This window comes from Elephantulus edwardii, unplaced genomic scaffold (assembly GCF_000299155.1).
Source record: "Elephantulus edwardii isolate Elephantulus edwardi_28Jun2011 unplaced genomic scaffold, EleEdw1.0 scaffold00023, whole genome shotgun sequence".
NCBI classification, from domain to species: domain Eukaryota; kingdom Metazoa; phylum Chordata; class Mammalia; order Macroscelidea; family Macroscelididae; genus Elephantulus; species Elephantulus edwardii.
In genome coordinates, this window is record NW_006399773.1 from 4,244,095 (window position 1) to 4,265,404 (window position 21,310).

Below are 21,310 nucleotides of genomic sequence, written 5' to 3' on the forward strand. Positions count from 1 at the left end.
GTTCTCTGTTGATGTGCTGTTCCAGTCGTTTTTGGATAATCTTCAGTAAAATCTTGCTTGCATTCATTTATTAACTTTTAAATTCCTCAGTAAACTTCATGGCTTTTGTTTTTCTCCTTCCCATGTCTGTCAGGTGGACAGTGACTATAATACACAGTTGGACAGTGGCTACAATACACAGACCTATGGAAGTAATATTATGGATACAATTGGCACGGAAAGTTACTACAGAGAAAGTGATGCACAAATCTGTGAAGCTGAGAATAAATCTCAAGTTTTTACTACAATGGTATGAAGAAAATATAGAGAAAGTTAATAGAGTTGTAAGTTTTGAAGTACAGTTAGAAGTTTGTTGTGACCATTTTCCCCCAGTGTTTTCCCTCACATTCCATTTAAAAATGATGTTATTATCTTCTCATGCTTTAGCCCTCTTTTAGTTCATTTAGCAGCATTAACAAATAAAGGGGAAAACAAAAACACTGTGGTCTAGTGCCAACTCCTATCACTGCAGGATTGAGGAGCTCTGCCCTGCAGGTTTGAAAGGCTGTAAATCTATAGAGAAACAGATTGGCATATCTTTCTCCCTCAGAAGAGTGACTACTGGATTCAAGCCATCATGTTTTTGATTGCCCATTGGGCCACCAGGTCTATTTCAAACGGGTTTTAAATCAAATGCTTTCTTTTTCTAACTCTGATTATGAGAAAGTGTAAGAGTAGAAGGCAAAGGAGAGAACCCTATTTGGAACGGGGCCAGAAATCAGTTCCTTAAAATTAAAAGAAAGGCAGGAGTAGGGTAAAGGAGGAGAAAAGTCAGAACTTTTTGCTTCCAGGGAGCTCTGGTAGCCTGGTGGTTATGGGCTGCGCTGTAATCCCAAAGGTACACAGTTCAAATCTACCAACTGTTCTGTAGAAGAAGGATGGGCAGTCTACTCCCGTGCAATTAAATGCCTCTGAAAACCTGCTGGAGGGTCAGATATGGGTCAATTCTGACTCGATGGTACTCAGCAACAACAGTGTTGCTCCAGCAGTGTGGTCTGTAGGTTGCACCAAGGTAGAACCTCAGTGGTGAGTCAAATGTCCAAGCAGCTACAAGAGAGAAAGCTGGGCAGTCTGCTCCCACGGGAATCACAGCACTGGAAACCCAGGGGAGGGTCAACCAGGAGTCAGTGTCTATTTATGGACACCTTTCACATGTGAGTATAAATAGGTATCTCAAAAATGAGTTTAAAAAAGAACTTTGATTATTTGAGAAGGGATACAGTACCGTTGAGAGAGTACTTTATGTCAGATTGAAGAGTCAGCTATATTTTCTAAGAATCTAGTACTAGCCTTTAATGTATTTTCGGTGCCCTGATAGAGATAATACGTATTTTACATATTAGAAAGGAGGCTTCCAGCGATGAGGACAGCTAAGCACTTGACTGTTATTTTGTGTACCATCGAGCCAGAACAGACTCAAAGCTTGCCCTGCAGCAGGTTTTAAGAGGTGGGAAGTTGTACAGAAGGAGGTTGCCCCTTTGTCTCTCACAGTGCAGCTGAAGGAGTCAAACCTTTGTGTTGGCAGCACAGTTCTTACCATTAAGCCACCGAAGCTCCTTAAGTGCTTGGCTACTAACTATAAGGTTGGTGGTTTGAGCTCATCCAGATGCTCCTAAGAACTGGTGATCTGCTCCTAAAAAGGTCGCAGCCTCCAAATCCCTGTTGAGTCTAGTTCTACTGTGATTCCATATTGCCTGCTTGGCAGCTTTGGTCTTGTTGGGTTATGTTTTTTCACAGATTGCAAGACAAAAGCGTTGTCCTCTTGATTAAGATGTATAATGAGCTTGCTTTTTGGTGGAAGAAGCATAATTATATATTCATAGTTGAAATCCAGTATAATTTTAGCATTAGTCAAGAGAATTATTTTTATTTCAAAAACTCACTTATTAATGAACACTAGATAAGCATGCAACTGAATATTTCTCAAAACAGATACTAATTTAAATATGCAGATGTTGTTGTGTGGTGCCATTGAGTCAACTGACTCATTGTGACCCAGTGAATAGCATTGGAGCCTTATCCTATGCCATCCTAATAATGATCTTGTTGCAGTCATTGTTAATCTCCCTGTTTTGTCTTCTGTACAGTGTGAGAACAAATCTTTTTTTTTAAACAAAGTTGATTTGAGAGTCTGTCGTATTTCATGAGGCAGAATTTTAGTTGTTACCCATTAGGGAGCTCTGGGGGCTATTGGCAAGAAGCTGTGCAGCAATCCCAAAGGCACACAGTTCGAGGCCACCAGCTCCTCCACAGGAGAAGGATGAGCAGTTTCCTCTCATGTAATCAGTTGCCTCAGAAAACCTGCTGGAGGGTCAGCTATGGGTCAGTTCCTACTCTGTAGTACTCAACAACAATAATTCATTGAAAATATTTGGTAGACATTAAGATGTAGGCGGAGATATTCTCCCCCCACCCCACCCCCACCCCATGTTTCAGCAAAACTTTATGTATGGACTTTGAAGTTTGCATTTTCTGTAACTTCCATACCTTGGATTAGTATTCTTAGCTGGTGAGCTGTACAGAAGCAGACAACAGGCCAGAGTTGGCAGTGGGGGCTATTGTCTACTGATCTCTGATCAACATAAATAATTGTAGAACAAAGGCATTGGTGAGCATGCCAGACAGGGAAAGGATCCTCATAGTTAACTCTAGCTACATAAGGATTTTTTTTTTAAATACAGAATACTCATTTTTTTTTTTAAATTAATGTAACACCTGTACTCTTTCTCAGGGTTCTACTGAAAAGAAATCTGTATGTTAAATTTCTGTAATAGTTGCAATCTGAAATGGCTATATCCAAAGTGAAAGTGTTTCCTTCCTTTTCTTCCACAGCAAGACCACACGACAGAGGTGCTGGAAGAACACAGTCACGCCTTCTCAGGGCAGCGTTCCGTGGCGGACCTCCTTCAGAACCAGGCTGGACACATAAGTAGCTCCAAGCTTGTACTGCACAGCACCAGCAAAGAAATTGTGAGGAGAAGGAAGTTGTTTCAACCAACATGATAAACACTTTTTCTTTCCCTCTGTAATGTGAAAAACCAAGAACTTACTGACAAAAGACAACAGAAAAACTCCTGGAATGTCAACATATGGCACAAATTTCTTTTTTACCAATAAATATTTTTGTAATTACCTTTGTTTAACAACAACAAGAAAATTTCTGTTTTTAAAATTGTGAAATTGTGGCAACTTCTGGCTTTGCATCTACCTTCTGAGGTCAGTGAACATCTAAGCTGAACTGACTGAAGTGAAATAGCAGTTCTGAGGATGTGTAGAAATATGTTCAAATTGAAGGCACTATTTTAAATTTTTTCATTTACATCAAAAACTTCTGAGCCCACAGATAAATTTAAAGCATTACTTGTGTGAAAATGCTCTATTTAGAGATAAACTTGAAAGTTCCAAAGTTTCCTAAAATTTTAAGTCTTGAATTAATCATTCAGCTGGTGAGGGTATTTGTCATTCCATTGATAATTGCTATGGTCACTACTTTATACCTCTGTCAGTATCATATATAATAGCATGCATTTTTTTCTATGCATGGAATAAATCTATGTTCATTACTAGGGTAGGGCATTCTTTCCAGTAAATCTACTGGTCATGCTTAGCCAGGGAAAGAAATAAGGAATAAAAATGAAGACCCAGGGGAAGCAGCAGGGACTGAGATGATGGAAGAGTTTCTGTGACTTAAATAAAGTTGCAGTCAGGAAAAAATACACTTAATTCCATCTTGGAAGTAAAATGAATATAACTTTTTTGCAGTATCTTTGTAGAATATATATTTCTGTTCATAACACTGTAAAATGGTTTAATTCTAAAGAAATGAATTCATATACATTCCAAGGAAATAAAGACTATTTTGTGTTACTTTCTTCCTTTTTTCATGCTGATAAATTTGTTCTTGTTGTTGTTGTGTCAAGTCAGAACTGACTTATAGTTGGCCCTCCAGTGACTTTTCGGAACAGTAAATTTCAAGGGAGGAGATTGCCCATCTTTCTTCTATGGAGCAGCTAGTGACTTCATACCCTGTGCCTTTATCATTGGCATTGCAATACCTTACTAGGGGATGCTCTGATGGCTTACTGGTAAGGAATTGTGCTCTCAACACAAAAGTATCTGGTTCAGATCCACCAGTGGCAAGAAAGATGGGCAATCCATTCCAATGGGATTTACTGCCCTTGAAAACTTGCTGAAGGGTCAACTATGGCTCCGTTACAACTTGGCAGTACATAAGAACAAGAAGCCACCAGAGCTTCCCGTATAAGTATACTAGTAAATACATTAGTAAGCTGCAAGAAGGGGGTGGAATGTTTATATAGTTTGTTCATCATCTTCACCAACAACAGTACCCATTAAAATGATTAGCAGAGCTGAAACATTAGGAAGTTTAGGCTTCAGTTGTATAAGTTGTTTTAGATACAGTATAAACAAGATAACTGGTGAAAGTAGGGAGAGTTCTAGATTCTAAGGTTATGAGTACCCTGCCTACAACTTTTATAACACACCAGAAGATAAAGATTACATCAAGGCACAGAAACTGGTCCCTATTATTTGTGAGCAACAGAGGAAGGCAATGAATAGGAGGAGGAAAGACAGTGTGTGCCCACTTTCCATAAATTACCTCTGAAATAAGACCATTTTGATCAAAGAGTGTATGGAAGCTTTCTAGTCCTTCATATAAGCCATTTCTTACTATTGGACCCATAGGCAACATCATGATAAATGGACAAAAGGTTGAAACTATCAAAAACTTCTTATTTGGATCTACAATATCTTTGGTGGCAGGAGAACAGGAGAAATACTACTTTACCGGCAGTGACCTCCACATGCCTATTGCAAAGGATCTCCTTCATCCCTCTCCAGAAGAAGAAAAGAGGAAATGCGAGAAGCGACTGGTGCAGAGTTCGAATTTCTAGTTCATGGATGTGAAATGCCCAGGATGCTGTAAAATCACCACAGTCTTCAGCCATGCACAAACAGTAGCTTTGTGTGTTTGCTGCTCCACTGTTCTCTGCCAGCCTACGGGAGGAAAAGCAAGGCTTACAGAAGAATGCTCCTTCAGATAGAAGAGTGTTAAGAAAAACACGCAGAATCAAGAACAGGAGATTATCTCAGAGTTTTGGATTTTAAGAAAAGATACTACTATGGGAAAGTCTGATGTCAGGGAACTTTACAAATTATTGAGGAGCAATGATGTCAGTTTAAGGACTGGACAGTGAATAAGGATGACAGAAAAATAATCGCCGTCTTTGACCTTTGGTATTAGAGAATACTATCTCATCGACTGCCAGTAGAACAAACAGGTATGTCTTGGGAAAGGTGCAACCAGAGTGCTTCTTGGAGGCAAAGATTGACAAAGCTTCATCTCACATGTTGCTCGGAGAGTGCCATGATGTTTGGAAAGGTGGAGGGTCTGCAAAGGAGAAGACCCTCAACTGGATTGGTTGACAGTGACTGCAGCAATATAGCTCGAGTATGTCAGCAATGGTGAGGATAGGACAGGATTCATTCAGTTCTGTTGTTTATAGGGTCGCTATAGATCACACTCAATGCGAGGTCACAGTGACAGCAACATTAATCTTAGCAGATTAATCTTAATCTTAGCTCTGATCTGGCATTCCTTCCCTCATTTTACTACTACTTTATTAGCGGTATTCCAAGGGCCTGGAATATTCCGGTGATTGCTGGAGGCAGTGAGAATCAGGTGGCCAGAGTCTAGAGCCAGACCCTGGGGAAGTCAGACAGGCAGTGTGCTTCTTGTAAGACGGAACACTGGATTGACGTACAGGGGCTACATGTAACCCTTGAGTGTTGAGTGGGGATCCTCATATTTGATACGATTCTGTATGGACAGACCTGTTGATACCAGTGTGCCTTTTAGGTGTCATTTTTTTCCCGGGTGTTCTGGCATGGAAAGGTCTGCGAATCAGCCAGTCTTAACACAGAGGCAGCAAAGTAAATCTAAATAGAAACGCCTCGGTTCACTTTGCCTCCCAGAGCAAGGAGATGCACATTCCGATCAGCTCCGGCAGAAGAGCGTGGGGGCGGAGCCTGTCGGAAGAGGCGGGGACCGAGGGGCGGAGCCTGCACAAAGGGGCGGGGTTCGCGGGAGCAGGAGGTGAAGGAGGGCGTTCCACTTCCGGGTCAGGTCTTTCCCCGCCCCGTGGTCCGGAACGCGGTCTGAGCATGGCGAACAGTGGCGGTGCTGGGGCGGCGGGAGCTGCAGGGAATATGAATGCAGTGAAGGAGAATATGAATGCAGTGAGGGAGACCATGGACGGTGAGTTTCCCCTTTCTCGTCTTCGCCTCCACAGTCAGAGTTTACGAGGCGAGGGAAGACTTTAGGTCGGCTTCCAGTCCCAGATGGCATCTTTGAAGACTTTGGGCCTGGACTGCCCAGAGCCGGAGAGCCGACTGGTGTCCTCTTTGAGAGTGTTTTAGTGGCCTCTGCGTCGATTGTCGCTCGCGCAGCTCTGGGGCCCCGCTCGGTGTGTAGTTCGGCATCTCTTGTCGGGAACCCTGCGTGCTTTGAACTCCGGCCGCGTCTCCCGCCCTGACCTGTCGCCCGGCTCCCGACAGCCCCACCCCGGGATCCGCGCACCCTGGCATCCCGCCGCCGCGCCCCGGTCCTCCCCCGCCCCGCGCTGCAAGGACCTGAGCCTGCAGACCAGAGAGGGTGTGTCTGGTCGTTTGCACTTAGGTAGACTTTTACACATGCAGGGAATATAGAATGGCTACGACAATAAAACTAACTTAGAAAACCAGAAACAAATCCTCTTGTGGGTTTCCTGGAAGCACTGGTGGCCCAGTGGGGAGGGAGGAGAAAGATGGGCTCTCCCCTCCTGTGCGATAGTCAGTCCTTGAAAACCCGCTGCCCGGTCAGCCATGGGTCAGTTCAGACTCGATGGCAATGAACTGGTTGTAAATTGAGACGAACACTTTGTAATATCTTAAGCAAAAAGACTCTCTACTGCAGTTATGGATGGTAGACTAACCTTTCAGGCTTTTTTAAAAAATTATTATTCATGTTAATGAAAGTTTACAGAAACTTTGGATTTCCACTCATTCATTGTTGCATTTTTCTCCCTACCTACCCTTCCCCCTCCAGTTCATTCTTCTCTTTGAAAAGTAAAAGAAAAATTCCTTCGTTGTTATACAATCCCTCCCCCATGTTGTTTTTGTTGTTGTTGCTGTTAGTTATATGCCAGAGCGACCCTGTGAACAGGGCTCTTAACCCTGCCGTTTCCTGTGTCATCTTCATCTCTGACACACTTGAGCTCATTGCTGCAGTCACTATGTCCATCTGGTTGAGATGCTGACCCTTCGCCTTTCTAGCAACATGCCCAAACTATGTCAGAAGAGGCTTCACCGTCCTTACCTCTAAGGAACATTCTGGCTGCATCTTCAATATGTGAATGCTTAAATTCTCAGTCCCCGGTGCAAGTGTAAAACGAGGGAGTCCTGGTGGCCTAGTGGTAAGCAACTGCGCTGCAGTACAGAAAACACGCAGTTTGAATCCACAGCCACTCTGCGGGAGAAGGACGGACATTAACTCCCTTTGAAAACCAGCTGGAGGGTCAGATATGGGTGGATTCTGAGTCAAAATTACTCAACAACGATGTAAAACTAATATTTTTTTTTCAACGTCTTAAAATGAAGTTTCCCCCATAACCCAGTGGAATTAAGAGAAAGTGCTCTATCAACCTGAAGCCTGTTCACTCAATTTTGGTCATGGTGCCAAGCTGTCTCTGGAGCCTTACAACTGGGCCAATTAGTCAGAGCTCCAATAACACGCCCGAACAACTGAATGAGGGAAGACACTTTGGAATGTCTCAGGTTTCCAGACATTCATTTGACCAGCATCTCCCCTAAAATCTGCCCGGCAGAGAGACAGATTTGGGAAGTTCATATCCTCTGTCTACTATATATCGTTATATAAAAGCTGGTTTTGCACTCCCAACACCTGTCTTCTAGATTGGTTTATCCTGTAACAAGACCATGATTTTCTTAGAAACAAATTTGCTGAATTGTATAGGGAGATCCGGTAGCCTAGTGGTGAGAAGCTGTGCTGCAATCCTGAAGACATGCAGTTTGGTTCCGTTTGAGGTCACCAGCTGCTCTATCAGAGATGGACGGGCAATCTCCTCCTGTGAGATTACTGCCCCTGAAAACTTGCCAGAGGGTCAGCTATGGGTCAGTTCCAACTCTATGGGACACAGTAACAACTTTGGGACCAGGGGCCTGGAGCCCCTTGAAGGGATCTCAACTCTGTGAAGACAGTTCTCATCATTTGCCCTGAGGGCTGCCTTGCAGAAGTGTGTTTGCTAAAGCAGGACACTGCCAGTCTCCAACCACTTAAAGGAGTAGAAGAAACAGAATTCAGAGACATCTACAGGAGCTCACTGAACTAGAGAGCTGGAGCCAAGGACTTTCCCCTGATTCTTAGGAGATTTGAACAAAACTGGCAGATGTAGTTCTAATTAAGCTAGGTAATGGTAAGCCCAACCCCTGAGTAGTAACTAAAATTTACAAATGCAAAGTTAAGATAAAGCTGCATGTGTATGTATTCTTTGTGTGACTCAGTAGTCTAAGGTATAAGGGGAAGAAAAGGAACTTTTCTTCTGTCAGATTTGGTCAAAATAGACCAAAACTAACCAAGATTAGGACAAGTGGAAAATTTGCTCCAACTTGGCTTATAAGGTGCCTGGTGTTTGCCAACATCGTCTTACTATCACTTCTTTACCTGTCCCAGAAACGGTACTAAAGTGAAAAGTCTCAGGAGGGTAGCGGGGGGAAGACAGTTTACACCTGCTCATTTTCTAGAGACGGTATTGGGTATTGTGGCTACTTGGAAAAAACATAGCTATGTCCCTCTGTGCAAATAAGCAGCTGCCTTTGTTTAGCATCTAAGTGATGCCTTTTCTTTTGGCTTGTTTTCCTTACACCATTTTTTTCTGTTTCTGACTTATTTGTGTTTATTATCTGTGTATATTTAACCATCTTAACTTGTTGCCAGAATGTTCTCCAGCCCTCTCAGAAAAGTATATCTTTTGCTCTTCCACACTCTGTCATAGACCTAATTTGAAAAGATTATTTTTTGTTATTTGCCCAGATTTCCCCTGAGTGTTGAATAATAAATAGGAAGCAAGAAATAAATACTTAGAAATGAGAAATCACAGTACCATCCCCAAACTGCAGAATTGATCTCAGTATTCTTTAGGCAGCTTAAAGCAGAAAAGACTAATTTTCCTAAATAATAATTGCCAGGCCCATGTATCAGCCAGGGAGCTCTGGTGGTCTAGTAGCAAGAAGCTGTGCTCATTCTCAAAGGCACATGAATCCATCCACCAGCTGCCCCGTGGGAGAAAGGTGAGCAGCCTCCTCCTTTGCAGTTACCTGCCTCTGAAAACCTGCTGGAGGGTCAGCTGTGGGTCAGTTCTGACTTGCTGGTACACAACAACAACAACAACAAACAACAGCTATCAACTAGAAGGCCAAGACAAGTAGCAAGTAAAAAAGCCCCAAACTGTCATATGACACTATTGTACATGTTTGGGGCTGTCGAGTGGACCATGACTCCGAGCAACCTTAGGAACAAGGGATATGAACTCTGTCATATTCTGAGCCACTCTCATCATCTCTGACATAAGCATAATGCTACAGTCACTGTGTTAATCCATTTTGTTGAAGGTCTCTCTCCTCTAACCCTTCTCCTTTTTAAGCATGATGTCCCTTTTTTAGAGAATGGCCCCTCTCACATACTTCGGACATGTTCCTAGGAAAGGCCATTTCTTGGAAAAGATTATCATGCTTGGAAAGGTAGAGGGTCAATAAAAAAGAGGAAGACTTTCAGCCAGATGGATTGAAACAGGGACTGTAGCACAGGGCTCAAGTATTTCAGAGGTGATGAGCATGACACATAATAAAACAGGGTCCAAATCCGTTCTTATTAGGGCCACTGTGAGTCATACGCAACTGGACAGCACCTAATAACAACAGCATGCCCAGAGTATGTGAGACGAAGTTTCACTCTCCTTGCACGTCTCCTTGATGTGTTTTATTGGGGTGGGGGGTGTGGATAGAAATCCGATGTATTGAAGTTTGATTGAAGTTTTTTCATAGTCCTCTATCAGGGCCTAAAGCTAAAAGTTAAGTATTAAGGCAGTCCATCGAGACCTTCCAAGCTCCTTCACCTCAAAGGCCTAGTTCCCTTAGCTGGTTAACTATGTCTAAGTTAAAGAAGCTCTCCAAAAGAAGGAGGAAAACTGTGCAGAGTGCAGTTTTCTTTAATCTGCTTATAAGAAACCTTCGGTGAACTCCAGAGTAGACCCTAAGTTAGATAGACACACAGGGAAAGCAATCTTGGGCCTGCATTTTATTACTTAGTGTTCCCAAGGCACAAGACGAAAGGTGCCAAAGTTAAGGGCAGGACCAGACTCTCCTTTAAGGTTTTTAACCTCAGGGACCAGACAGAAGAGGCTTTTGTAAAAAAAGGTTAGAATACAAAGCCCATTTGCTTTCTTCTCTTATTTGAAAGACCACTTCAAGGTAACCCGTGATTGCCCAGAAGCCCAGAGTGCCTGAAACACCTGAAGATCAGCCAGCAAAGTTGAGACTAAACAAGTCCAGATACTGTTAAAAGAAAGGGCGTTAATAAAGAGATTGTGATTCAGTTACGATCATTCTCCCATAGTCCTTGTTTTCTCCTTCATTTTCACTGGGGCTGTTGCTGTGTATTTATAGCTCATTCTCATTGCGATTAAGCTGGAACCAAGTCCTAGCTGACCGACCCGGAGGTTTCTGAGGCCATAAATCACACTGAAGGAGATTGCTCATCATTCTCCCAGGGATCCACTCGTAGATTTGAAGCACTAGAGTTTAGCAGCACCTTTGGCTTAGCAGTACAACTTTTTGCAGCCAAGATTGTATGTTTATCATTTTCATAAAATTTAGGAAGGTTTGCATCTTTATCTTTACAAATATTTTTCACATGCCTTTTTCCAGGGCTTCAATCACATGCATTTAAGGATCACTTAGTATTGTTTTATAGTTGACTTACTCTTTGTTCATTCTTTTCTAATCATCCCCCTTCCGATCCTGAACTTTGTGCTTCATTTTGGGTGATACCTATTGCTGTGCCGAGCGCTCTATTGTTAACCATGAGATTTGCAGTTTAAACTTACCAGCCACTCTGTAGGAGAAAAATATCTATCCACAGATGATGACAGTTTTGGAAACCCTGAGGAGTTCTTCTCTGCCATATAGGGTCTCTGTGAACGAGAATCAATTTGGTGGGTGCTTGGTTTGGTCTCAAGTTCAATAACCTTACTCCTTTGCATTGTCCATACTGAAGTTTTATCTCTAAAATGTCCATCTAAGTCTTTTTATGTTGTTAGGTACTGTTGAATTGACTATGACTCATAGCAAGTCTGTGAACAACACATCAGAACCTTACCCTCACCATATTTTGTACATCATCACCATCTCTGATTTACTTGAGCCTACTGTTAAAAAAAAAGAAAGAAAAGGCTGCTTTTAGGCTAAGATCTAGTGTAGTATGTCTTTTTTATAGATCTTATTTTTTCTTTAATAATATCCACATTTTTTAATGTAATGTATATACAGTTACTATCTTAATTGTTAACTCTGTCATGTTGTTTTGTTTCTGTTAATGGTTCTTCTGTTGGTTATGGATCCTCCCCCCCACCCCCACCCCTTCCACTTTTATTGAATGTTGGATCTTTTTATTTCCCTTTAAAGGAGTAATTTCTGTTTGACTTTTTCTTAATGAGGTTTAAAATCCTATAATAAAAGTAGGGGGCTTTTTTAAAAATTAAAAAGAGATTGCTAAATCTTTTTTTAAAGAAATGTAGGCTAACAAAACATTGAGTTTTTCCAAGTTTGGCATTTTGTCAAGATAATATGAGTGAGAAAATCCTATGCCAGAAATTAACTATAGGAATGCATAGCTCATATAGCTAGGAAGAGGACATAAAGAAGGAATGAAAAAACTGTGTAGGGTAAATAATTTGTTGGTTCCAGAGGGAAGAATACTTGCAATATAAAAAATGTCAAGTTAGGAAGCTAAAGTATAGCCAGAGGATGCTACAATTCTGCTTATAGTGGGAATGTAAAAATAGTACTTCCTCTTCATAGGAAGTACATAGGTCCAAGAAATGACATTCAGATTGAGTATTATATACTTGAATATCAAAGTCACCCAAACTGATAGATACAGTCAAAGAGAATTAGGAACTCTTTTTGGAAGAAGGGTAAATTGATAAATCCAAAATTCTAGATTTGAAAAATAGATCAAAGATGGTCATGAAAAGCCAACGGCACAGATATTTAAAATAAAGAATGAGAAATAGAATACAATAAAAACCCAGAAGAAGCTTTTATATTATGTCATAAACAGTTATATCCTAAAACAAATAATGGAGATGGACAGTGTTGAAATGATTATTATTGAAGAACTGGTAAATCAGAAGAAATTGAAGATGTTACTTACAATTCATTCTGTGAAACATGTCAGTCACAGAGAATTTTGAGCCCATTCAGTACTTTTCTGATAATATTTTTCACCCTTCTAGAGTGTAGGAATAAGAATGAAAATATTTTTGTTTGTTTAAAATAACTATTAGCTAGATTCTGAAACCCAAGTGTAAGCTGCAGAATAGTCTCAGATGAGTTACAGATTTGAAATTCTTTTCAAATATTATAAATCAGATGCCAACAGAACTTTAAAAAATGTTATAATACTGCCAAGTAGTGGTTTTTTCCCAGCCATTTAGGAATGGCTCAGAATTAAGTAGTCTGTCAGAATAATAAATGACAAGGTCAGAGGAGAAAAGCTACCTGATTATTTCAGTGTTTGATGAATAGATGTTGACAATATGCAACCTTTTCTTCCTGGCTTATTAAAAAATTTTTTGAAAGGCAATAATGTATTTTTTAATATCAAAAAGGATATACATTTGAAACAGCATCTTAACATTAATGTGAAAAACATTCTACATAAAATTGGAAATACCTGCATTTATGGCTGTTACAACAACCTTGAAATCTTTAGCACAGAAGATGAGATCAGAAGAGGTTACTTGAAAAGATGATGAAACTACTATTATTTGTAAATGAAATGATTATGTGACTGCAGAGATGTAGGCTTCATGAAAGTTCTTTAAGGTGACTGGTTACAAGGTAGTATCTAGGTTTTGAGAAGGTAACCCTTTAGACTATGTAAGCATAAGGTGAAATCCCTTCTCTTAAAAGCAGTCTAAATGGGGGGGAAAAGAGTTGACAGTTATTTGTAGATTGAGCACTTGCAGAAACTGATTTTCAAGTTGTGAAACTAGGCTACTGTTCTCTAAGCACATAAAACATGTTAGGGGAAATATAATTCCAATGATGGCCATAGTAAAAAACAAGAAAGGGAAAATTTTCATTAGTTAGAAAGAGAGAATCCCTTCCCACCAACTACTCCTCACTCCCTAAAAAAAAGGAGCAGATGGGAACCACAGCAGGAGATTGAGAATGGAACCTGATCAAGCATACCACCCTGCCTGAGTGAAACTGCAGCCAGAAAACGTGCCATCTGCCACAGCCAAGGATTGAGAAATGTCATCCTTGTGCATTCTGAGGAGCCAGGTTGCTTTCATAAGCGCTACTCCTAAGGGCTAAAGGCGAGTGTCAGGCTAGCCCTCCTAGAACACGTCACTAAGCTGGGATGTCAGAGAGAGAAATCTTCATGGCACATGAGCTTTAAGCTAAGAACTACAAAAAAAAACCTAAGATAGATGAAAACTACCCATTCCCAACAAAAACCTTTCTAAAATGAAAGCAAAATGTGGTGGTGTTACTCAGTGCCATTGAATCAAAATTGATTCATTGCTGACCTACAGTGGATTTTCACACGGGAGGAGATTGCCGTCTTTGTCCCTTGGAGTAGCTGATGGATTCGAACCAGGTGCCTTTGAATTGGCAGTGTAACACCTTACCCTAGTTTCCCAATGCTACCCATATACTAATTGTTCTGTTTTTCAATACAACAATCTTACTAAAATAAGTGCAATTATTAACCCCATTTTACCCAATAAAATATAGGCACAGAAAGAATAACTTTCATAGTAAACAGTAGAACCAGAATTTGCATTTGGGTGTAGATTTTAGAGATTATACACTTTTACTGTTGACTTTCCTCCTTTTCCCAAGCATCATATAGCAACATGCCTGAAGTATGTGAGGCAAAGCTTTATCATCTTTGCCTCCAAAGAGCACTCTGGCTGCACTTTCTCCAAGACTTTTGGCAGGCTGTGGGATTTTTAGCACTATTATCCAACACCACAGCTCAAAGGCATCAATTCTTCTGTCATCTTTATTCATTGTCCAGCCCTCAGATACATAGGAAGTGATTGAAAAGACCATGGCCTGATTCAGACGCACCTTCAGCCTCAAACTGACATTATCACACCTTAAGAATTTGGAGAGGTCCCTAACTGCAGCCTTTCCCAGTGTAATACATCTCCTGATTGTCTCACTGCTGATTTAAGGGTGTTAATTGTGGATCCAAGTAAGATAAAGTTGTTGACAGTTTCATGATGTTGCCTATTGGTCCAGTGCTAAGAATCTTCTTGGCATTGAGATGCAATCCATATTGAAAGCTGTATTTTTGATCTTCTGCAACAAGTGCTTCAAGGAAGTCCTCATGTTCAGCAAGCAAGGTTGTGTAATCTGCAGAATACAGGTTATTGATGTGTCTTCCTCTGATCTTGATGCTGCATTCTTCCTTCTTGAATAATTTGCTCAGCATACGGCATACAGATTGAATTGGTATAGAGAGTGAATACAACCCTGACATACTCCCTTCTTAAATTTAAGCCATCTAGTGTTCCCTTGCTCCCTTCGCACAGTGGCCTCCTAGTTTTGGCATGAGTACAACTAAGTGCACTGGGATTCCCATTCTTCTCAGGTTTAGCCATAACTTGTTATGATCCACATAGTCAACTGCCTTTGCATAGTCAATAAAGCATAAATAGACATTGTTCTGGTATTCTTTACTTTAAGCCAGGGTCTATCTGACATCAGCAGTGATATCCCTCGTGCACGGCCCCTTTTAAATCTTGCTTGAACTTATTACATTTCCTTATCGATTATACACTGTTCTAGCCATTTTTGAATGATCTTTAGCAGTATTTGCTTGTATGTAATATTAATGATATTATTCAATAGTTTCCACATTCTGCTGGATTACCTTTCTTGGGAATTAGAATGAATATGGACCACTTCCAGACGATTGGCCAGACAGCTGTCCTCCACATTTCCCAGTGTAGATTGGTGAGCACATCCAGGACTGCATTTGTCATTTGAAACAAGTCAGTTGCTATCCCAACAATCCCTGGGGCCTTTTTCCCCCCCAGTGTCTTCAGTTCAGCTTCAACTTCTCCTTCATTACCATTGACTACTGCTCACATGGCAACATATTAGTGAATCAGAATATCAAAACTGAGGACTATGAAAATGAAAAAGGCTGCCAGCTTCTAGCCAGGATGGAGTAATAGGAACCAGATTTACCCTCCTACTTAAGGAGCCAACAAAAACTAGACAGAACATGGAACAAGTTTTTAATCATTTGAGTGTCAGGCTACAAAGGACAGCAACCATTGGGACACAGGGAAACAAAATGAAATGAATCTTACTTGTATCTAGTTCACTGTCTTCAGAGAATTACCAGGCCTTATTTCAAAAGGGGGGAAACACATTCAGAACTTAGTGAACATCGTGAGTTGTTCAGGGACAAAGGCAGCTGGAGCTTGGAGAGTGGAGTAGTACTTGTTAGTTTGATTTTCACATAGCAGCACCTGAGAGGTAAGGGTTATGCAAAGGATGACACAGTGACTACACTAAAGGTCTCCAGTGTCTTGGAGATCTTGAAGGTGGTGCCGGATAGGGCAAGATTCAGAGCTGTTCATGGGGTCACTATGAGTCATGGTCAATTCAGTGGCGCCTATGAGCAGCAGCTACATTAGCAAAGCATTGATTAGCTCATGCATCTGTAAGAGTGTGTGTGTGGGTGGGGGTGTGTATACATGTACCTGCATAAACTACTGAAAACTGAGGAAAGGATTCTTAAAAGGTTTAGAGGAGACAGTTCGTCACACTTAGCACAGAGCTAATTATAGTGTCTAAATAAAACAGCCAGTATGGAAAGCCTTATAATTCATAAGACATTGGATAGAGTACTCAGAAGAATCCTACCTCAGTGATGAGAATATTTAGCCTTAGGGTAAACAGAGCTTCAGATGGAGCACAATCTTAAAAGTAAGACTCGGAGGGATCAAATTGCTTCTAGAGAACTGCATTCCATTATAAATATCAAGAATATTTCCAGGAATATAAAATCTCCAGCACCCAACAAGGTAAAATACATAATGTCTCTGTCTTATCAGGCATGTAAAAAGCAGAGGAAAAACAGCCATGATGAGAAAAATCATCTATTGAAGCAAACCCAAAACTGATAAAAATGTTAGAATTATCAGCTAAGGACATTTGAACTATGATTTATAGAGTAAGCAGAGTAGAAGAATTAAAAAAGATGTTTCTTAAAGTTTCATATTTAACTCATAGAAATGAAAATTGCCAATGTGTTGAAAAAGTGGGAGGGCTGTCTGCTGAGTACATTAAAAATTTTTCAAAGGTACTTACACATAAAGTTAATGATGATATTGTTAACTTGTTCTTACTAATTTAATTTAAATCAGAATCCAAAATGAATTTGCTTTTGAAATTGACTTCTTTATATTTATCTAAAGATTAAAGGAACTCAAGAAACAGTACAAAAATCTTTAACCTACCATAATGCAAAGTGGAATTTTTATTGCTTTCGAGTTGGAAACAACTAATAGCAGACAATGGACTTTTCTGTTGCGAGGTGATTACCCATCTACCCATCTTTTTCCTGTATCACATCCTGGTAGATTTGAACCATTGGAGAGGTATCACATTTGGGTTAAGAGTGAAACTCCTGTGAGATAAGACATACAAATCCATAGGTATATGAATATTACTGGACTAATGGTGACATCTTAAATGAATGATAAAAGGATAAATCATTCAGTCTCATCTATTTAACTGCTAGGAATATACCCCACAGAAATGAGAACCAAGACACAAACATAGGTATGTACACCTGTGTTCTAGTAGAGTTATTCATGATAGCAAGAATATGGAAACAGCCCAAATGCACATCAATGAAAGAATGAATTGAGACATTATAGAACATTCACACAGTGGAATACTCTATAGTACTAAGGAGCAACAGTTTCATAAAATACTATTTAATATGGGAAAGGCTGGAGAGCGTTGTACTGCGTGAACTAACCCAGTCTCGTAAGGACAAACACAGCATAAGATCATAATTGTAAAAATAAAAGGATAGCTAATTAAAGTTGAAGAAGCAAAAAGAGAGGAGCATGGAAAAAAGAAGACGGGTGGAAATCACGAGGGTAGCAGTTTTGTTAGTAGATTGGAGGAATGGGTGTGAATGAGAAAGATTCAATGGAGACTTGAAAAGATGGTGTTATAACAGGTGTGGATCATAAATCATAGAAAATAGAATGCATATTAATGGTTGTATGAAAGTATAAATGAGATTGTATGGAATATAGTTATGAGCCAAACAATGTAAATATAGATAATTCAATAACTAGGATTTAATCAACTGGCATATTTCCTAAAGGAAAAATTTCGATTCCTATACTTGAGCAACAGTATAGAGCGAGATCAGTTGGTCTAGTGGACAGAAAGTGATGTTACCAAGCCAAAGGTGGGTGACTCTAATCCGTGGCCTGCAGGACTGTTTTTAATTGTTTTTGGTCTACCATTCTTCTAGGTCATATAGTCCCGGTCTGTCCACTTGTTGTACAGAGGTAACTCGTGCTGACTGGGAAGCTAACCCTGTGATATTGATGTCTCAAATGCGATAATGGTTACCCATGGTGGACAGTGTTTGGTGGAGCTCCCTGATTAAAACAAGCTTTGAAGCAGGAGTGACATCCTCTTCCAGAATAGCTTGCCTCTGGAAACGCTATGAACCTGGAGGAAGGATGAAAGTTATGCAAGTGTCCAGGTCTTTTGTTCATAGGGTCACTATGAGTCACTTATGACTCAATGGCACTTAACAACAACAACAACAATGGATAATTAAAATATATATGAATGTTTAAAATTAAACCAAACCCACTACTGGCAAGTTGATTGTAACGCTTAGCAATCTTTAGTCAGGTTTAAAAAGCTACACATATAAATAAGAGATTTCCCATCTTTCTCCCTCAGAGCAGCTGGTGACTTTGATCTGTGTATCTTTTAATACTTGGACCAGAAAGCAGTCTTCAGAATAGAGCAGTACTGCATGGTTCAAAATAAGGAAAGGAGTGTGTCAGGAATGCATCCTGTCTCCTTACCTTTATAGTCTGTATGCAGAACAGATCATTCGGGAAGCTGGGCTTTATGAGGAGGAATGTGGCATCGGAATTGGAAAGAGAATCATGAGCAACCTACGTTATGCAGATGACACAGCTTTGCTTATTGAAACTGAACAAGACCTGAAGTGGTTTTTTTGCAGAAGATCAAGGACTGTCGTTTCAATATGGATTGAAGCTCAATATCAAGAAGACAAAGATTCTCACCACTGGGACAATTGGCAGCATCATGATAGATGGAGAAGATTGAGGTTGTTGCTCGGCTCCACCATCAACACTCTTAACACCAGGAATTAGGAAATCAAAAGATGAATTGCATTGGGAAAATCTGCTGTCAGGAACCTCTCCACAGTACTGAAAAGCAACGATTTCAGTCTAGAGACTAAGGGCCATGGGCCTCACAGTTACTTGTTCTGCTTTAGAGAGTTAGAAAGTGACTAAAGATGACAGGAGAAGAATTGATGCCTTCGACTTGTGATGTTGGAGCCAAGAACATAACATGAGCCTCCAAGAAGACAAATAGGTCTGTTTTGGAGAGGGTGAAAACAAATTTCTCTTTGGAGGCTAGGATTTTGAAGCTCTGTCTCACATAATATGGGCATGTGTCCGGGAGAGACTAATCCTTGGAGAACGACATCATGCTTGGAAGGGTGGAGGAACAGTGTAGGAGAGGATGACCCTGGATACAATGTGTTGATACAGTGACTGGGATTAGTGTGTCAGAATTAGTGAGACTGGCTCAGGACAGGGCAGGATTCAGAGTTGCTGTACATATGGTTGCTATGGGTCGCAGGTGACTCGATGGCACAAAACAACAACAGCAGCAATATCTTTTAATTAGCAGCCCACTGTATTATACACAATACCATGCGGGGTCTTTTAAATATTTAAAGGGGAAAAGAAAAGGAAATGTTCCACTATTGGAAAAGAATTCTGCCGAAAAATTATGTACATTTAGGTAAGCATGGAAAATTACCTTTCAAACAGAATGCCAAGGGATGATGATGATGTTGATGATGTATGCCATCAAGTCAGAATCAACTCAAAGCTGACCCTCCAGATTTTTCAGAGGCAGTTTAATCATACGGGAGACCAACCATCTTTCTCTCATGGGGCAGTTGGTGGATTCTAACCATGGGCCTTTGGGGTTATGGTACAGAACAATACATAACTTGTTGATAGCTGACACCAATTTTAAATACACTGTAAGAAACAATCAGCATAAAAAGTTCAGTGAGGTTTCCTCCAAATTTTCTTTCCAAGGTAGAAAGTGTGTCCCATCTGTGGGATGTAACTTTCTAATAAATCTGTCTTTACTTTTTACCTTAAAAAAAAAAAATAAAGTTCACTGAAGGAAATATCTAATAGGAATTCCTGGAAAAGGACTTGTGGAAATTTGTGTTCTCTGTGCTAGTCTTTTGAAGCAATCCATACCAGAGGCTATTTTTATAAACCACATTAAGATGGTTCTTTTAAAAATAAGATTAAAAGGTCATAAGCTAAAATTTTTATGAATTTGAGTCAACAGATAAATGTTACTTTGTGTCTAAATACTAGTAAAGCCTTAGTTAAATATGTATATTAATGAATGAGTAGTTCCGCTTCTAGGAATTTATCCTACTGAAATAAAATTAGTTTATAAAAGGGCTTATTGCAATATTCTTTTTATGGAGGAAATATTAGAGCAGCTTAACTCTTGGAATAGTAATTAAGTATGGTCTTTCTATAAAGTGGAGTGCTTTGCAACTTATTAGGTAAAATGAAATGTAATGAGATGCCCAATTTAATAGAGAAATGTTCATTGTAATCCTGCTTGTGATAAATATTAGATATTAGTTTTGGGGTAAGATATACACCGGGATGATAATAGCAGTTAAATGGAGGGAAATTGTAAATTTATTTCTAGAATTAAATAAGTGCCAAACAGAATTGCATTCCCACTTCCATATCTGGGATGCTGTACTATTTCCTTGAATGATGTAGTAATACGTTGATTGAAACAAAATACTATATTTCTTTTAAAATGGAGTAACTTTTTCTTTTCTTTATGCCTTTTTCAGTTCTGCTTGAGATGTCAAGAATTTTGAATACGGGCTTAGATATGGAAACTCTGGCTATTTGTGTTCGGCTCTGTGAGCAAGGAATTAACCCAGAAGCTTTAGCATCGGTTATTAAGGAACTTCGCAGGGCCAGTGACGCGCTAAAGGTTAGTAACTTCTATTATGCTTCATTCTAAATATCGATGGTTTCATTTAGAAAACTGATAATAATGAAATGTGGAAGATCTTAAGGTTCTAAAAATCTAAAGTTAAGCATTATTAAATTGACACCAAACACTATGAGAAGAAATTCTGAAGATCAAGAGTTTAATAATAATACATGTTTAGATGAAGGAAATAGCTAGTAGCTGTTGTGGTAGACCATGTTTTGGAGGGGTTTTTTTTAGGTGAAATTCACATCATATAAAATGACTTACTTAAAAATGAGCAATCAGTAACACTTAGTACACTTACAATATTGTGCAGTTACTGCTTCTGTCAAGGTACAAAGCATTTCATCACTCCGAAAGGTAACTCCATATCCATTAAGAACTTGCTTCCATTCCTTCCCACCCTAACCCCTGGCAACCACTGATTTCTGTTGTCTTTGATGAATAAACTTTTTTTATTATTTCGTGGAGTTGGGATTATATATTATGTGACCTTTTTTTAATTAAATTTTATTAGTTTTAATGAACATTTACAGAGATTTTGGGTTTTCATTCATTCATTGTTGCACTGTTTTCTCCACACTCA

At 39.8% G+C, this 21,310-nt stretch overlaps 1 protein-coding gene and 1 pseudogene across 1 annotated transcript in view; both read left to right on the forward strand.

Annotated features, from left to right (window-relative positions):
- The window catches only part of LOC102866145, a 38,760-nt pseudogene extending 35,792 nt beyond the window's left edge, over positions 1-2,968 (forward strand).
- A 3,077-nt stretch (positions 2,969-6,045) lies between these two features.
- Positions 6,046-21,310, forward strand: part of LOC102866544 — a 61,172-nt gene continuing 45,907 nt past the window's right edge. Inside the window, exons 1-3 of the mRNA XM_006882730.1 lie at positions 6,046-6,319; positions 6,536-6,739; positions 20,576-20,721. Of these exons, the coding sequence (XP_006882792.1) occupies positions 6,046-6,319; positions 6,536-6,739; positions 20,576-20,721 (624 nt within the window). The remainder of the gene's footprint in view (positions 6,320-6,535; positions 6,740-20,575; positions 20,722-21,310) is intronic.